A 20,216-nucleotide genomic window follows, 5' to 3' on the forward strand; every position below is an offset into this window, starting at 1 on the left:
TAGCGGAGTTCCATGTTTCCACACCACAACCCTCTGCCTCCACCACTTCGACTCCCCAGAAGTATCTCAGTGAGCAAGTACCCGTTTTCACTTCAAAGGAAAGGAAAGAAAGCCGTGCTTTCCTGCAGGTTGCACAGTGCCACCTCAAGACAGTTTTATTTGGGCAGTAAAATCTCTCAATTGTTGTTGGCAAAAGTTCTAATGAAATGGAAACCTTGAAATCTGCTTAAGAGTAGTAAGTACGGTCTCGCCCTGTATCTTGGGGATGAAAGGCTGTGGGAGATCTTATTTAGTGGGTGTGATTTACTAACAAAGAAGCTTGGTATTAATCCATCTTTCAGAATTTATAAGAGGACTACATCACTTGGCTTGAGTGGGCTCTGTACAGAGCCCCGAGGGCGAGCTGTGCTTTGGTTTACTGGGTTGTCACTCAAACTGTGGTTCCCTGAACCAGCAGTGTCAGTATCACCTGGGAACTTGCTAGAAATGCAAATTCTTGTGTCCCACCCAAGGCTTCCAGATGATTTTGATGTATGCTAGGGTTTGCGAACCACTGGGTTCTTAGGTCACAGCTTTTTAAAGTGAATGGGGAAGACAGAGGAGAAAGGATGTCTGAGACAGCCTGAAAAGCATCCACCTGATCTGTTGAATCTCTGCTAGCAGAGGTGGGCCTGGGGCACTATCCCAGGATAAGGGTCCGTTGACTGCACGGACAACTGTACAAAAGCCAGATCCTCTCCCAGGCCTGGCTGGCTGAGCAGGTTCCTGTGGGAGGTTTATCTTGGTTTGTTGTCTCTGCTTAAAGAGGAGGAGCTCGCAGGAGGTATCCCCAGGAAGGCAGGCAGGCAAATTGTTTTAATACTCTCAGTGTTGTTTCCAAGTGAGGGAAATTCCAAGTCCCTGCATCATATAAATATTATTTATATATTTAGAGTTAATATTCACTTAATTAAAGTGACAAATTACAAACCCTAGTTCTTTTGTAAGTTTTTCACTCAATTTACAGATCATATTCTATTTGTTAAGTCCAGCTAGTTTTCGCTATTACTTTTAAGGAGGCTTTGAATAATATTTGGCCCCACTTTCAAATTAGGTTATTAGCAACCTTTAAACATTTAAAACTATGTTTAGAAAATTAACATATTCAATTTCATTTTTAAGTTCTTTGGTGGTTTGGCTAAAAAACAAGCCCTCTGCAAGTACTTAAGTAGTTCTTACAAACCTAATGACTTAGTCTAATAAACATGGGAACTCTTAAGTTCTCCTAAATGTTCTGATACTGCTTATAAACCTTTAAGATTTTTAATTTAAAATCATAGGTCTAAATCAGTTATATACTTTAAATTAAAATCACAAATCAAATCCATTATATACTCTGCCAAATTCTCTTAAATAGTGTACCAGAAAAAGTAAAAATTCCCTATCTCAAAAATACTAATGCTAGAGATCTGACTGACTTTATATTCTCTATATTTAATTCTAAATATCTCCGGGGAAGTGATGTGTTTCCCATTAAGAATATAATTGTTGTTCCCAGTAATTTTGAGGGTTGTCTTTCCAAATGGACTTTTATTTGTGTGTGTGGGGGGGGGGGGAGGGGATGATTTTAAAAATAATTTTGTGAAGTTTTTCTTTTTTCTTTAAAGTCCATGGTTTAACTTAAGGTTCACAATGTAGTTACATTCACAATTTGTGCTACCATCACCACCATTCATTACCAAAACATTTCCATCATTCCAAACAGGAATGCTATACATTTTAAGCCTTACCTTCCCATTTCCTGTCCCCACCTGTCTCCTGATAATCTATATTCTAGATTCTGACTCTGAGTTCAGTGACATCACACAATATTTGTTCTTTTGTTGTTTGGCTTATTTCATTCAGCATCATATTTTTAAGGTTCATCCATTTTGTAGCATGCATCAGAACTTCATTCCTTTTTGCAGCTGAATACTGTTCCATTGTATGCATATACCACATTTTATTTATCCATTCATTGGTTGATGGACACTTGGGTTGCTTCCCTCTTTTGGCAATTGTAAATAAAGCTGCTGTGAACATTGGTGTGCAAATATCTGTTTGAGTCCTTGCTTTCAATTCTTTTGGGTATATACCTAGTAGTGGGATTGCCGGCTCATATGGTAGTTTTATACTTAGCTTTCTGAGGAAATGCCAAACTGCTTCCACAGTGGCTGCACCATTTTATACTGACACCAGCAATGAATGGGTGCTCTTATTTCTCCACCTCATACCCAACACTTGTTATTTTCCGTTGTTTTAATAGCAGCCATTGTAATGGGTGTGAAATGGTATCTCATTTTGGTTTTGATTTGCATTTCCTGTTGGCTAATGATGTTGAACATCTTTTCATATGCTCTGTGGCCATTTGTATATCTTCTTTGCATAGATGTCTGTTCAAGTCTTTTGCCCATTTTCTAATTGAATTGTGTCTTGTTAAGTTGAAGGATTTCTTTATATATACTGGTTATTAATCCTTTGTTGTATATGTGGTTTCCAAATATATTCTCTCCTTGTGTAGATTGTCATTTCACTTTCATGATAAAGTCCTTTGCGGAAGAAAAGTTTTTTATTTTGATGAGGTCCCATTTATCTATTTTTTCTTTTGTTGCTTGTGCTTTGGGTGTAAAGTTGAAGAAACCATTGCCTAACACAAGATCCTGAAGATATTTCCCTGTGTTTTCTTCCAGGAGTTTGATAGTTCTCGCTCTTATATTGAGATCTTTGATACATTTTGAGTCGGTTTTTGTATATAGTGTGAGGTAGGGGTCCTCCTTCTTTTGCAAATGGCGATCCAGTTTTCCCAGCACCATTTGTTGAAAAAGTTTTTTTAAATTATAAAATAATGCATCTTCTTTGAAAGCAAATGTGGAAAATGGATGCTGTTACATGTACCTCTACATCCTGCCCTCCACCCAACACACCGAATTATGGCTCCCTCTCCATCACAACTACTCAGTGTGATGTTTTCAAGTCACATGAAAGCTCACCCATGGGCTCAGGTAAAACTAAGCAAACTTCCAGGGAAAAAATCCCAGCCATGGAAAACCAGACCCCGGTAGGGGGACCTGGCTGGCCTTAGACCACTGGGGCCATGAGTGTGTGGGGATGAGGACAGTTGACCTCCCTTCTCTCCTTTCTGGCCAGGTTGGTCTCATCCAGCTTGGCCAGGAGCAGATGCTGATCCAGCCCCTCAACAATTCCCGGCACCCATTCAGCGGACACGAGCATCTGATCAGCCGCACATGGTCCTTGCCTTCTAGCCCCACTGCCGGGGACTGGACACCTGGGCAACTCTGCAAAGTTCTAACAGGTGAGTCTGAGAAATGCCCACGCACATTTGGGCATCCACCTGCACACTGTGCCCAAGCACACTGAGGTCACCTGAGAAAGAACTGTGGGAATCCACCGTTCCCTATATTTGGAAAGATATTTTATTGTTCTTAAGGCACTTCCTTCTCCTTTCTTTGTGTACTAGTGTCAATATTTCATCAGTAGCAGCAGCCCTTTGAAAAAGTCACCATTTATTTTTTGGAAGGAACCCAGGCTCTCCTTCATGCAGTGCCTCAGTTTTGTATATCATGAGCAAGCTTCGGCCCGAAGAACCTCAATGGCTTATTTGTTATCAGACCCCAGGTAGCAGAGCTGGGATGAGAATTTCTTCGCCTAACCTCCTGCCATGTTGTCACTGTTTGGAATCCCGGGGGGGATTTATAAACCAGTGGTTCTCAAAGTGTGGCCCCTGGACCAGCAACATCAGCATCACCTGGGACTTTGTTAGAAAGTCACATTCTTGGGGCCATCTCAGACCTGCTGAATCAGAAACTCTGGGGGTGGGTCCAGTACTCTGTATCATCACACACCCTCCAGGTAATTGTAATGCATGCTAACGTGTGAGAACCACGGCTCTGAGAACACGTGCCTTGGCCCCAGGAATCTGGTCTAATTGGGCTGGGCTGGTGGGCATCAGTGTTTGTAAAGGCAACTCCAATATGCAGCGTGGGTGACAATCCAGGGCTCTTCTAGTTTTAGGCTTCTTGGCAACTGTGCCTCTCTTGGAGACATCTGTGGATTATCTGTCAGTTGTTTAGAAACATTTTCTGGTGCCCTGTGCCCTGCCTGTGAGTGATGCTAATGATGGTAGGTAACCAGGCAGGTAACCAGCAGCCTGTGGTGGATGTGGTAGCCACATCCTACGAACCAGGGACCTCATGGCTGACCTTTGGGAACAGTGCTTTCGTTAGTTTGAAGATTTTCCTTTCTATATAAGATATATATATAATATCGTATATAAAAAATATATTATATATATTATATAAAATATATTAAAAATATATAAAACATAATTATATATAAAATATTTATAATATATTATATATAAATATATTTATAATATATTTTATATGATATATTTATAATATATTATATAATATATAAATATATATTATATAAATATATATATTATATAAAAATATATAAAATATATGTATTTCTGGGTTTAGTAGCCCATCAGTGACCTTGGAAATAAATTGAGTCATGATTTGCCTCTAGAATAACTTTGTTATTTTTATATACTATTCTCACATCTCAGTTTAGCTCTTGCATGTAGACCTCATCTTAGCCTGGATGTCACTCTCCTCAGCCTACTCAGCATCCAGCCAGGAGACTTTACAGGTGATTTTGCTGAAACCCCAGGAGGGCTCTCCAAGATAAATGGAGGGAGAATGCCACCACAGGTTATGGCTTTTCTTTGTTCCATCCCTCACTCTTACAAAAGTGGGGCAAACAGACTTGGGCATAACGTGACTAGTAATTACAAAATACCCTTTAATAGAGATTTTGGTTTGTCTGATTGTTGGTTGCTCGCGTGGATATGCTTTCAGTGTGTTATTTTATTTGTGAGCCCCTGACCCTGTCTAGTTTTGTCTTGGCGGATGGCTGTTAGTGAATTCTACCTGTGTGTGTGTATTCCACGGCTGACCTGAACATGTTGGTTCAGAGGCACAGGGATGACCCTCAAGGAGTGGTCCTGGCACTGGCTGTACATTGGACTCACCTGGGGAGCTTGAACAGACACTAACGCCTGGTTCCCATCTCTCAGAGATCTGATTTAATTAGTCTAGGGGGCAACTGGGCATGTGGCTCTTTAAATATCAGCAAGCTTTGAGAACCACTGTGCTGGGGACAACAAAGCACGAGTAGTAGCTCCTGGGTGCCCCTGGAATTGGATTTTCTCAGGTGAGAACCATCTAGCAGGGCAATGAAACCTGATGGCAAATAAGTTTCATTCTCACTTTTCCCTCCACACAAGCCTGTTCTCAGCAGCTGTTCTCTAGTGATCAGAAACCCATACGCACTTGTGGTTTGTCTGGTAACCATTTCCCACACTCTTTAGGGGAGTGAGGGCAAGGATGTGCTGAGAAAATGATAACTTGGGCTTGTTTGCATATTTTGTTCCTAAGGCTAGTTTCAAGGCACCCCCTTCTTTTTTATACATTTTTTATTGTGAACTTTAACATATATACATAACAGTGGTAACTTTCAAAGTATGATTTAACAAGTAGAGAGCAAATTTCAAAGAATGTTGTTGGTTACAGTTCTACAGTTACAGTTATTTCCTTATTGTGAAACATAACACAACATAACATATATACAGAAAGGTGATAACTTTCAAAGTACGATTTAACAAAATGTTATATAGGTAATTTCAAAGAATGTTATGGGTTACATTCCATAGTTTGAGTTATTTCCTTATTGTGAAATATACATACAGAAATGTGGTAACTTTCAAAGTATAGTTTAATGAGTAGCTATAGAGCAAGCTTCAAAGAATATTATACATCACAGTTCCACCATCTCAGTTATTTCCTTCTAGCTATTCTAATACCCTAGCATCTAAAAAAGTATTTATATAAATATTCAGTATTCGTAATCTCAAGGCACCCTTTTAATATATGATTTAGCCTTTAACGAAGGAAATAAAATAAATAAAACCAGGGTGGGGCGGATGTGATGGAAACCAAGTTAAAAGAAGAGCAGCTGTGCAAGACTGCAGAGAAACATTTCTGAATTTGCTTAAAAAATAATCTCCCATTCCCTGCACCCAAACTTCACATCAACTTGCTCTCCTGTTCAGAGGCAATGTGTATGTTTGTTTAAGCTGGTGCCAGACCCAGACTCTGTACTAGGAACACAGACAGAGAAGGGAGGTGTATATGTTGTTTCTGATTTTTCTTGCTTCTCATGAAACGCTCACTGGACTTCCTTGCTGCATTGAGAAAGACACCGGGTCTTTTAAAAGGCTTTGCTTATAAGCAGTCAATTAGTTTGGATTAACTATCAAAGACTGGGAGTTTAGAAATAGGAAAAATTAATTTACTGGAACACCAGAAAAGTACATTCCTGAAGTTGCTTGGAAGGATTATGAATCTGAGATTTCCCATGGGAACATGTACTTTATGGCTGAACGTGGTAGCCATAGGGGTCATTGCATCCTCTTGTTGACCTTGTGCTACCCAAGTAACCTTGGTCATGGTCTGGGGTTAGCCCGCTGGCTCATGCAGGTGAGGAAGACTGACCACCGTCTGTGCTCCATGGAGCACTCCCTTTATCTGCATGGTGCTCCAAGGTGAGCCCCCAATCTCCAGTGTTCTGTATCAGTGGGCAGGGCACTGGGAGGATCTGAGGTTGCTTTTCTAGCAGTCTTTGGGGCTCCCAGGGAGGGGATAGGCTGATCCTCTTTTCTTCATTTTTTCAGGACTGTATAAATTGATTCATAAAATTTCACTCTAGGTTGGAACTTGGCATGAAAATGTGGAGTCTGCAAGTCTTTTTTTTTTTTTTTTTTTTTTTTTTTGGTAGGAGCATGAGTTTCTGAAAGTTTTTTTGGCTTTTCTCAGCAACTAAAGTGGTACTTTGGATATTTTGAAATGCTCCTCAATTTCAAGTGGTTATTTTGACTTTAAAAATGTTGGCTTTCTCTTATACTTATTTTAATTTCTCTGTTTAGATGGAATCTTCCCACTAGTATTTTCATGCCCTTTAGTATCAGTTTTTAATTTTTTTCACTTCTTTAATGATAGAGGTTTAATGAAAGAAATAAAAAATATATATCTTAGTTTGCCGGGGCTCCTTAATAAACTGCTACAAACTGGTTGGCTTAAACAACAGGAACTTACTGCTTCATAGTTTGGAGCCTAGAAGTCTGAAATCAAGGTATTGGCTGGCCATACCTTCTCTTTAGTAATGATTTGAATCTCTTTCTCCTCCACCAATGTGGCTGGTAGAAGTAGATGGTAAAAGAGTAAGTCGAATTTACCACAAGGCACTTTCAAAATAGAAATCCTGGTAGTGACAGGCCCATTAGGGCATGAATATGCTGTCCACTGGTGATGCCTGCAACCATCTCTGCAGTTATATTATAGTATTGTCTTATTCATGTGAAGCATTATAAAGTTAATTTTAGTGAGTATTTAGAGGATACTGTAACTTCAGAATTTATGTATTGCTAATTTGTGCTCTAACTTGCATGCACAATTATGTGGATGTAAACTCTGTCTCATATAATTGGTTGGAATCTGTGTGTTGTATCAATTAAGAGTAGTCTGGTTGGAAATAGCAATTCACGTGGCTTAAATATTCAAGACATGGTTGACATTGGCTCATATAACTGGAGAACCTAGCAGTAGATTGGGGCCTCAGGTAAGGTGTGGTCAGGGTTTGGGCTCTGCTTCTCTGAAGTTCTTTTCCTGTATGGCAGTTTTGTCTTTAGCTGGCTTCTCTTGTGGTGACAAAGAGGCTACAACAGTTCCAGCCTGTGTGTTTTCAGATCACACCAGTAGAAAAGACAGTTTCTGGTTACCAGAATTCCCTGCACATCCTGAGCTTTTCATGAACTAAGAAGGTGCCCTGTAGACTGGCACTGCAGCTCAGCACAGGTCCAAGTTTCTTACCTATTCTATTACATACGGTAAAATACAAAAATCATATGTTCAGTTCATTGAATTTTTACATATGTACATATCTGTATCCACCCCTCAAACCCAGACGTAGAAGGTTTGCATCCCCCCAGGCAGTTTCCTCCTGCTTCTGTGCATTCACCAGCCCTCTTTGCCTCCACCAGAGGTAAGTATTTTTCTGACTTCTATCAGTCTGGATAAATTTTGCCTGTTCTTGTTCCTCATTTAAATGGGATGGTATGGTATGTTCTCTTCTGTGTTTGGTCTCTTTTGCACAGGATAAGGCCTGTGAGATTGGCTCAAGTCATTATATGTGGTTTGCATGTATCAATAGTTTGTTCCTTATTATCACTGTGACAGCATTCTGTTGTATATCCCACAATTTGTGTATCTACTCTCCTGCTGGTGAACACTTAAATTGCTTCCTTTTTTGGCTTTATGAATAAGAGTGAAATGAACATTCCTGTACATGTCTTTTGTGGACATATTCATTCATTTTTGTGGATTTTCTGAATGAAATTTTTGGGTCAGAGGATGGATATATATTTAACTTTATCAGAAACTGCCAAAATAGTTTTTCAAAGTGGTTGTATCATTTTACATTTTCACTATTCGAGAGTTGCTCTGTATCCTTGTCCACACTTGGTGTTGTCAGTTTTTAAAACTTTAGCCATTCTGGTAGGTGTGTAATAGTACCTTGTTGTGATTTTAATTTGCATACTGTTCTGTTTTGTTAAAGCTGCTGGAATGCAATATATCAGAAATGGATGGGCTTTTATATAGGGGTTTATTAGTTCACAAACTTACAGTTCTAAGGCCATGAGAATGTCCTAATTAAGGCATCAACCAGGCGATACCATCTCTGAAGAAAGGCCGATGGCATCTGGGGTCTCCGTCGCATGGGAAGGCGCGTGGCTGAAGTCTGTTTGTCCTCTCCTGGGTTTACCTTCTGGTTTCTGTGGCTTTCTCCAAAATGTCTCTGGGCTTCTGTCTTAGCTTCTCTCTTAGCTTCTCCTGGGGGTAAACTCTGGTGTACATATCTTAACTTCTCTGAGCTCGCTCCAAAATGTCTCTGCCTCTTTTTTCCTCTCCTAGAGGACTCCAGTGAGGGGATTAAGACCCACTTTAAGTGGGTGGGGTCACATCTCCATGGAAACAACCTATTCAAAAGGTCCCACCCACATAGTTCTGCCCCCACAAGATTGGATGAAAAGAACATAGTCTTTTCTGGGTTACGTAATGGACTCAAATCAGCATATACCCCTGATGACCAATTATGTTGAGCACCTTTTCACATGCCTATTGGACATGTGGAAACATCTCTTTTGAAGTGCCTATTTAAAACTTTTGGCCATCTTTAGATTGGATTGTCTTTTTATTACTGATTTGTAGGAGTACTTTATATAGTTGGGATATGAGTCCTCTATCAGATATATGTATTGAAAACCTTTCTCCCATCTGTTGTTTGCCTTTTCCTTTTCTTGATGGTGTTTTTTTGATAAACTGAAGATTTAAACTATCCAGTGTTATCCAGTACTAGAGGAAATAGATATACATGTGGGGAAAAAAATGAACTTTGGCCCCTACCCTCATTTCATAAGCAAAAATTCGGATGCATCATAGACCCAAAAATTTTAAAAGCCTAAACAAAATTTCTGTTAGCCATATTTTGTAGTTTTCAGTGTGTGTATGTGTGTGTGGGGTGGTGGTGGTGGGGGGTGGTCTTACAATCTGCCAACAATTTCTTTCTAGATATATGACATTTTTAGTACATTCATTTTCCAGTTGTTTGCTGTTAGTATATCAGTATACAACTGATTTTGAAAATTAACCTTGTGTATCCCACAACCTTGCTACATTCACGTATTAGTTCTAATAATATATTTGTAGATGCCTTTAGATTGTTATACTTAATTATGCCATCTGCAGTTTTACTTCTTTCTTTTCAACATTTTTGTGCCTTCCTTTTTTCCTTGCATTGTTCATGAATGAGTATACTTTTTGTTGAGTGCTTTTTCTGTATCTATTGTGATGATCATATGATTTTCCTCCTTTATTTCCATTAATGTGATAAATTACATTGATTGATTTTCCAACACTGACCCAACTCTTCATTCTGACGATAAGCTCTGCTTCATTATATGCATTATTCTTTTTATCTATTGCTGAATGGGATTTACCCATTTAAAAATGTTTTTGAATCCAGAGAGATATCATAAATGATACAAGCATAGACCCTCGTTTGTTCCTCTGCGTGTCTCCCCCCCTTCCCCACCCCAACTACTTTCTAAGATTATTTTTGTTACCTTTGGTTTTCTACATTTTGGATATTGATTTCCTAGGGGCGATTGTCTCTGCATTTATTTCACCTGGGGTTTGCTGAGCCTCTCTGTTCTGTGGCTTGAGATCGTTGATCAAATTTGGAAAATTCTCAGCTATTATCTGAGAATAATTATCTCATCAAATATTTCTCCTACCCCATCATTGTCTTCTCTGTTTCTGGGATCCCAAGTACATGCATATTACATGGATATGGTCTCTAAGGGTGGCAGCTGATCTCTCTTTTTTTTTAATTTATTTTTGTTCCCTGCAATTCAGTTGGAGTAATTTTTATTGACCTGTCTTTTAAGTTCAACATTCCTTTCTTTTGCTGTATTCAGTCTTTTGTAAGTCAGTCCAATGAATTCTTCATTTCAGATACTATATTTTTCAGCTCCAGCATTCCACTGTTCTATTTTAGAGCTTCTATGTATGTGCTGAAATTCCGTTTCTGTCTACTCATTTTGTCCATATTTTCCTCTAAGTTCTTTAACATATTTATAGTAGTTATTTTAAAGTCCTTGCCTTCTTTTTCCAACATCTAATTCATGGGTTGGCTGCCTATTGACTGTTACCTCTTGTAATTACTGGTCACATTTTCCTGCTTCTTTACATATTTCATGTATCTGTTTATTATATACTGGATCTTGTATTAAAGAATAGTGGAGCTGGAAGGAGGTGCCATTTACCATAAAAAGATCATGACCTTTCCTCTGTCAGGCAGCTAGGAGAGGCAGTGGATTTTGAGCTGGCTTGGTTTGGATTGCAACTTTAGTTACTTGCAGTTCACTGCTGTTTCCACATGTCTTGAGGGCAGAATCAGAGCTCTCTGTCCAGAAAAGCTTATGTCTCGGTTCCTACATGACCATGGAGATAGCTCTCTGCTTTCCATCCCTGTCTTTCCATCCTCAAGCCAGCATCTACTTGGTACCAGTCTGTTGGAGTAGACCCAGGACTTCCCCATCCGAGTCTGATCCAACATTCCAGCCCAAGTGGTGGTTAAGAATTGGGCCAGTTTCTCTTACTCCCACAGCATCCTCTGCCATCCCACCTGGGCCTCAGGGAGACTGGTGGCTGCTGGTCTTCACTCACTTAGGAAAGACTCAGTCTCTCTGGGATTTGGCTCCTTAGCCCTCCAGTGGGCAAGAAAATAGGATTTTGCAGTTTATCCAGTGTTTTCTTATTACAGTGATTATGATGGTCTTAACTGGAAGCAGAACCTAAAAGAAATGGAATTAAATAGCTGCTTTGAGTCTCTCCATGTTAAATCTTTGAAATATTTGTTTGCTTACACAGGTTCCAATATCATAAGCATTATTATACCACAAGAAGGAGAACGAAGAACCGGGCTAAGTGCACTTGTCGGTCTCTCTTTGGTGGGACCCCAGAGGACTCCCTTAACCAATTTGTGCCTCTGTTTTCTCATTTGTAAAACTGGGAAGCTGGTGCCTGTTTTTCAGGGCATGGCTGAGGAATACCGCAGACAAGAGGTGGTGTTACCATTTCTAGCTGCATTGGTGGGTGTGTTAAAGAAAACGCTCACAAATGCCTGAAAGATTTAAAAAAAAAAAAAAAAAACAAATTGAGAAGAAATGAGAAATGGGCCACATAAAGAGACCCTTTCTGTAGGAATAGGAATCATAGGTGGCTGGTCATCTATTCAGTTTTTTTAATCATATTTTTTATTGTAGAATATAACATTTATACATTAAAGTGATACCTTTCCAAGTGCAATTTAGCAAGTAGTTAGAGAGCAAGTTTCAAAGAATATTGAATATTATAGGTTACAGTTCCAGTTTCAGTTATTTCCTTATTATGAAATATAACATATATACAAAAAGTACTGTCTTTTAAAGTATGGTTTAACTAGTAGATATATAGGAAATTTCCAAAGTTATTATGAGTTATAGTACCATGGTTTCAGTCATTTCCTTATTGTGAACTTTAACATATATACTGAGAGGTACAGCTTTCAAGTTACCATTTAACAAGTAGCTATAGAACAAATTTCAAAGGATGCTATGGGTTACAGTTCCACCATTTCCATTTTGTCCTTCTAACTATTCTAGTACCCTAGCAGCTAAAGAAAAGAAAATTATATAAAGATTCTGTATTCGTAATCCTTTGTTAAATTCCATCTTGTCTGTTGCTACCCCTTCCTCTAATTCAGTCACTTCCCCGATCTTCAGGGATGTCTAGGCAGTGACCACCCTAACCTGTTCATGTTGAAAAGGGGTGTCAACTTTATGAGCAAAGGGGACACATCTGGTTGATGTTCTTGAAGAGGCTGTTGCCTCTGAGATTCGGGACTTAGCTGGCATAGGAGCTCTCTGAAGGATTTAAGTTTCTGACGCATAAACTTAGTGAGTGAAACTTTTATAGAGTATGGTATTTCTATTAATTATAGTCCCTAGTACACAATGTGTGGGTATTTCCCATGTACCCTTCTGTTGTCAACTCTCTTGTGTTAGCTGTGTTAGTGTCTCTATTCAGTTTTACTCTTGATGCGCAGTCATTTAATGTGTTGTGTAAACTCCAAGCAGGTTAGAAAGAGCTGAGCCTTTCTAAGCTTCCATTTGATCATCTACAGCTTAATCATATCTGCCTCTTAGGGTTTTTTTGAGTATTAAATGAGATGATGCATACTTGGCACTTAGCAGTGAATAAATACCAGCGATCGTCGAGCTGCTGTGGTTATTACTGTTTGCATACCAATTCTTCATTATCAAGGGGACCACCTCAGTGCCCTTATTCTCTAATGGGAGAGAAAGAACTGGGAGCTAAAAGCTCTCATCATTTTTCTTATCATTCTTGCCTTTTGAGCAAATCCATGAAGAAATCAAGGAGTCCTGCTATATCAAGACCAGAAGGTACCTTTACAGGGCATGTGCTTGAATTTCCCCCCTCATGTTCATTTACTCCATCATTAAGTTTGTTGACTCCTTGTTGTGTTGCATGCTGTTTTTCCAAACACTAGACCGTGGTGAATGGGATACAGCATGGTCTCTGCTCTTCGGAAGCCTGTGGTTTGATGGGGGAGATAGGTAGTATAGAAGTAATAAATGGAACTAAATTATTTTTAGTTATTAAATACTTAACATGGGCAAAAAATATAAAACAAAATAAAAAGTAGAAACTCACATACTAGATATTCAGACTTAACCAGTGTTGACCTCTGGCCATATTTGCTTCAGAACATTTTTCTCTGTTGAGAGAAATGAAAATTATGGATATGACTGAGTGTCTCTCTAACCCACTGTTCCGGTTTGCTAATGCTGCTGGAATGCAAAATACCAGAAATGGATTGGCTTTTAAAAAGGGGGTTTATTTGGTTACAAAGTTACAGTCTTAAGGCCATAAAGTGTCCAAGGTAAGGCATCAACAATAGGGTACCTGAATTGAAGGATGGCCAACAGTGTCCAGAAAACCTGTTAGTGCGGAAGGAACATGGCTGGCATCTGCTGATCCCAGGTTGCATTTCAAAATGGCGTTCTCCAAAATGTCAGTGTCAGCTTTCTACAGCCATCTTCGAAATGTGTATCTCAGCTGCAGCTAGCTATGAGCTCCTTCTGTCTGAGCTTTTATAGGGCTCCAGTGAACTAATCAAGGCCCACGCTGAATGGGCAGGGCCATACCTCCATGGAAACACTTAATCAGGGGTCACACCCTAACCAAAAGTGTCATTCACAGTTGGGTGGGTCACATCTTCATGGAAATTATCCAATCAAAAGTCTTGCCCACTGTTGATTGAGTCACATCTCCATGGAAACACTCAATAGATTCCAACCTAATCAACACTAATATGTCTGCCCCCACAAGATTGAATCAAAGAACATGGCATTTTGGGGGACGCAATACATCCAAACTGGCACACCCACCCCTCATCATTCCCTCTGGCCTACTCCCCAGAAGTAACCGTCATACTGAGTTAGGTATGACTCCTTCCCTTCAGTGTTTTTATACTTTCTTAACATTTGTGCTATATAATAATAGGCAATATATTGTATTGTTTTGCATGTTTTGAAATTTACGTAAATGGATAACAGACTGTGCAGATGGCATTGATTACTCACAATAATGCCTTCCAGGTTCATTCATGTTAATACATATTCATTCATCTTAATTGTAGAGGTTTCTCTATTTTATTAGTCTTCTCAAAGACCTAGCTTTGATTTTATTTTTCTTCCCTACTGCTTTTTTTGTTTGCTACTACTTTTTAAAAATTTCTATTTGCATTTTTTATTAGTCCTCTCTTCTATGTTCTCCAGGTTTATTCTGTTGCTTTTTTCCTAACATCTCAAGTAGAATAAATAGCTAATTAGATTTTACATTTTCTTCATTTTTAATTTATGTGTTTCAGGCTATACATTTCCCTATAAGCTCAGTTTTAGCTGCATACACATTTTCATATGTTATATTTCCAATGGTATCCACTTCTAAATATTTTCCAATTACCATTATAATATTTTTTCAGACAAGCAGTATAATGTATTGGTTAAGATTTTACAGATAGATTGACTAGGTTTGAGTTCCTGGCCTTACTAACTACTAGTTGAGTGATCTGTTAAGTTACTTAACTCTTTTGTGCCTCAGTTTTTTAAATTTGTAAAATGGTGATGATTATTGCATGTACTTTATGGAATTATTAAGATGATTAAATAAGTTAATATATATAAAGTATTTACAACAATGTTTGGCACAAAGGAAGTATTCTGTATTGCTATCTATTATTATTATTTCATATGGGTTTTTTTTTTTTTTTGCCATCTTTTAAAAACACGTCTAGTGATTGGAGAGTTTGGCCTGTATGATGTTTCCACTTGGTTCTTTTTTTTTTTTTTTTTTTTTTTAATGTTTTCTGTATCTTTGTTGAGATTTCCTATCTTTTCATTCATTGTGAGCATATTTTCCTTTAAGTCCTTGAACATAGTGATAATAGTAGCTTTAAAATTCTTATCTACCATTCAAACATCTGGCACTCATCTTAAGGGTTGCTATTCATTGATTACATTTTTCTTTTGAAAATGGGTCAAAATTTCCAGTTCTGCATATACCAAGCAATTTGGATTATATTCTGGATATTGTGAATGTAATGTGGAAACTCTGGATTCCATTTTATTCCTTTGGAGAGTATTTTAGCTGGCATTTAATTTTGTTAGACTAAAACTGCAAAATTTATCTCCTGGGTGGCAGCTCAACTCTCAATTCAGTTCTTTTAGTATTTCACAGGGTTCAGCCAGGATTTGGGCAGAATTTATATGCAGAATCTGGGGATCCTCTTCTTTGGCTCTCTCCTTTCCTGCACATTCCCCTTTGTTTACAGTCTCTTTGTTTGCCTGAACTCTATCTTTTTGCTCTTTAGACAAGAATGACTTCAGACTTTCTGTTGGAGAATTAGCCACCAGGCTTACTGTCAGGCTCTTGTGCTGTTCTCTTCTTCAAAGTATTGACTCCCCAAGGTCTGTCTGCCTTTGTTCACTTTCCAGGGCCTTCAGGTGACTGGATTTTTGTTTTTTATTTGGGTTTGTATTTGTTAGCCATGAGAGGTTTAGGTCCATTAGACACCTCTTGGCCATTCTGCATTCCGTATGATATTGATTCTTTGTTAATTGTTGAGATTTGCATTGGGGTCTAAAAGATGGGCATTTAAATATTTTACTTTTTATTCATTTTATTATTTTTTTTTTAAATAAATATTTTAAATAGAAATGAAAAAAACATGAATTCTTCAACTGTTGTGAACTGTGTTCTATATGTGTTCATTAGCCCGAGTTGTTGTCATGTCAAAATCATTCATATCCCCATTATTTTTGGCTTGCTTGATTCTTCCTTTTTTTAGAGGCATATTAAAATTCCCGTGACTTATTGTTTCTTTGCCAATTTCATCTTTTCATTCTATCAGTTTTTGTTTTGTATGCTGTGGGGCCGTATTGTTTGGTGTATCCACAACTAAGAACTATATTCCTAGTTAATTATTTCTTTAATCTTCATGTATTGGGCCATTTTTATCCCTGGTAATGCTTTTGGCCTTAGTGCTGTTTTCATCTAATATTAACATGGCAATTAAAGTTTTATTTTGGTTAATGCTTGCCTGATATTTCTTTTTCCTTGGCTTTATTATTATTTTTATATGGTTTTATTGAGATATATTCACATACCCTACAATCATCCAAAATGTACAATCAGTTCTTCACAGTACCATCATATAGTTGTGCATTCATCACCAGGATCAATTTTTGAACATTTTCTTTATTCCAAAGGAAATAAAAATAAAAGTGAAAAAGAACACCTAAAACATTCCACCCCCCCACCCCACCCTATTTTCCATTTAGTTTTTGTCCCCATGTTTCTACTCGTCTGTTCATGCACTGGATAAAGGGAGTGTGAGCCACAGGATTTTCACAATCACACTGTTACACCACATCAGCTACATAGTTATGCAGTCATCTTCAAGAATCAAGACTACTCTTAAAGCAGTCAACTCTATTCCTGAATTGTAATGCCTGTCTCTAAACTTTGAGGTGCTGTTCCCTTAGTGTATAACCTAATTGGTCTCTGGAACAATGCATATCTCTGAGACACCTGAAACTCAGAGCTAGAGCTCAGCAGATATGAATGTCAGTATTAGTGCATACAGCAACTGTTAAAAAGAAAAAGCTGAAAAAGAGCCCTAACTTCAATTAGTGATATGAATGAAGCAGATCTGGTTAAGACTAGGGCAAACCTGGCCAAAGGGTAAAGGTTGAAACTGACTGTGTTTTAAAACTTCACCTTCCATGTGAGACCAAGGGAAGAGATGTCTATTTGGTTCAGGATCTATATTGTCTAAACACTGTAACTCTATAGTTGGTTTGTTCAAACACCACAATTACATGGAACTTTGAATAGGAAGTGAGATACGGTAGGTTAGTATAGGTTAGAGTGAAATGGTGACACATCCCAAAGTAATTTGGGCAGAGAATAAAAAATATATTTACAGCCCCTCCTCACCCCAAGGAACTGGGGGAAGGTGCAGAAGTGTTGGACTTCCTCACCTGGACTGGTGTTGATGTTGTCACAAACATTGCAACTGGTGGTTTGATGTGCTGAGCCCTTGATTGTGGGGCTTGCCCTTATGAAGCTTGTTACTGCAAAGGAAAGGCTAAACTTGCATATAATTTTTCCTAATAGTCTCCCCCTGAGTACCTCTTTGTTGCTCAGATGTGGCCCTCTCTCTCTCTAACTAAGCCACCTCAGCAGGTGAACTCACTGCCCTCCCCACTATGTGGGACCCGACTTCCAGGGGTGTAAATCTCCCAGGCAATGCAGGATATGACTCCCAGGATGAATCTGGACCCAGCATTGTGGGATTGAGAATATCTTCTTGACCAAAAGGGGGATGCAAAATGAGACAAAATAGTTTCAGAGGCTGAGAGATTTCAAATGGAGTCGAGAGGTCACTCTGGTGGACATTCTTATGCACTAAATAGATAACACCTCTTAGGATTTAATGTTTTGGAATAGCTAGAAGTAAATACCTGAAACTACCAAACTCCAACTCAGTAGTCTGGACTCCTGAAGATGATTATATAATAATGTAGATTACAGGGGGTGACAGTGTGATTGTGAAAACCTTGTGGATCACACTCCCTTTATCTAGTGTATGGATGGATGAGTAGAAAAATGGGTATAAGAACTAAATGACAAATAAGGTGGAATGGGGGAGATGGTTTGAGTGTTCTTTTTTTACTTTTATTTTTTTTCTTATTCTGATTCTTTCTGATGTAAGGAAAATGTTCAGAAATAGATTGTGGTGATGAAAGCGTAACTATATGATCGTACTGTGAACAGGTGATTGTATACCATGGATGACTGTATGGTATGTGAATATATTTCAATAAAACTAAAAAAAAAAGAATCAAGGCTACTGGGTTGCAGTTTGACAGTTTCAGGTATTTCCTGCTAGCTATTCCAATATACTAAAAACTAAAGAGGGATATCTATATAGTGCATAAGAATGCCCTCCAGAGAGTGACTGCTCAACTCCGTTTGAAATCTATCAGCCACTGAAACTTTATTTTGTTTCATTTCGCTGTCCCTTTTGTCAAGAAGATGTTCTCAATCCCACAGTACCTGGTTGAGGCTCATCCCGGGGAGTCATATCCTGCGTTGCCAGGGAGATTTACACCCCTGGGAATCATGTCTCATGTAGTGGGGAGGGCAGTGAGTTTACCTGCTGTGTAGGCTTAGAGAGAGAGGGCCACATCTGAGCAAAAAAGAGGTTTTCTAGGGTAGGTTCTTAGGCACAATTGTAAGTAGGCTCAGCCTCTCCTTTGCAGCAACAAACTTTGTAAGACAAGCCCCAAGATTGAGGGCTCATCCTACTAAATTGAGAGTCCTCAAAGTTTGTGAGAGTATCAGTAATAACCCAGGTGGGGAAGTCTAAAATTTCTGCATTTCTCCCCTGCAGTTCCTCAAGGGAGCCCTGCAAATATATTTTTATTCTCTGCCAAAATTACTTTGGCTATATCAGGATTTCACACTAACGTGTACAAACCTACCAGATCTTACTTCCTATTCAAAGTTACATGTAATTATGGTGTTTGAATAAACCGATTGTACAAGTTAAATTATTCAGTGTGCGGCAGAAAATATAGATCCTGCACCCAATAAACACCTCTTCCCTTGGTCTCACACAGAAGTTGAAGTTTTAAAATACAGTGTCTTCCTTTACCCTTTGGCCTGATTTGCCTTAGTCCTAACCAGATCCTCTTTATTCATATCTCTAATTGAGGTCTGAACTTTTTTCCAGCTTTTTTTTAACAGTTGCTGTATGAGGCAATACAGACATTCATAGCCGCCAAGCTCTAGCTCTGAGTTTCAGTGTCACACAGATACCCAAAGTTCCAGAGACTGACCAGGTTATACACAAAGAGTGCAGCACCTCAGAATTTGGAGATAACATTACAATTCAGGAATAGATATGACTGCTGTAAGAGCTTACAATTTAGGAACCATTACAATAAGTGTTCTCCTGATAAGCTGTGCTCTGAGATTCAATTTTCAGAGTTTGTACATTGTAGTTAGTCCATATTGGTGAGGCATTATAATGTTTATCTTTCCGTTTCTGGTGTACTTTACTCAGAAAGCTGTCTACAGGATCCATTCACCTCCTTGCATGTCTCACAGCTTCATTCCTTCTTGCAGCTGCTCAATATTCTCTTGTATACATGCACCGCAGTTCACCATTCTGTTCATCAGACAGTGTACCCTTAGGCCACCTCCATCCGTTGCAAATCGTGAATACTGCTGCCATAAACACCAGTGTGCAAATGTCCATTCGTGTCCCTGCTCTCAGATCTTCCAAGTACATACCCCATAAGGAGGTTGTAGGACCTTATAGCACCCACATACTTCTTGGGGAACCACCACACTGTCCTCCAGAAAGGCTATACCATTCTGCCTCCTAACCAACAGTAAATACATACATCCCTTTCTCCATGTTTTATCCAGCACTTGAATTTTCCCTGCCATTTTATAGAGATATATTCACATACCATACAATCATCCACAGTGTACATCAGTTATTCACAGTATCATCATGTAGTTGTGCATTCATCACCAGTCAGCACTTGAACATAATCATTACTCCAAAAAAATTTTTTTAAAGAATAAAAAAGATTTAAGAAATTTAAAATACCGTACAAAAAAATATAATAATAAGGTCAGACAATACCACCACTACCAAGAATCCCATGTCCCTCCCTTAAATCCCCCTCTCATACACATTTAACTTTGGTATATTGCCTTTGTTACATTTAATGGTAGCATATTACAATGTTACTGTTGACCATAGACTCCAGTTTGCTTTGATTATATTTTTTCCCCACTACCATCCCTTTTTCATCACCTTGCAAGGTTGACATTCGTTCGCCCACATGT

The 20,216-nt window shown here is 38.6% G+C and overlaps 1 protein-coding gene across 5 annotated transcripts in view; it reads left to right on the forward strand.

Annotated features, from left to right (window-relative positions):
• The window catches only part of ADAMTS17 (ADAM metallopeptidase with thrombospondin type 1 motif 17), a 419,938-nt gene that overhangs the window by 12,455 nt on the left and 387,267 nt on the right, over nt 1-20,216 (forward strand). For all 5 annotated transcript variants that reach the window (XM_037832907.1, XM_037832908.1, XM_037832909.1 and 2 more), the window contains one exon: nt 3,166-3,331. In XM_037832907.1, coding sequence (XP_037688835.1) covers nt 3,166-3,331 — 166 coding nt within the window. The remainder of the gene's footprint in view (nt 1-3,165; nt 3,332-20,216) is intronic.

This window comes from Choloepus didactylus, chromosome 4 (assembly GCF_015220235.1).
Source record: "Choloepus didactylus isolate mChoDid1 chromosome 4, mChoDid1.pri, whole genome shotgun sequence".
Classification (NCBI taxonomy): domain Eukaryota; kingdom Metazoa; phylum Chordata; class Mammalia; order Pilosa; family Megalonychidae; genus Choloepus; species Choloepus didactylus.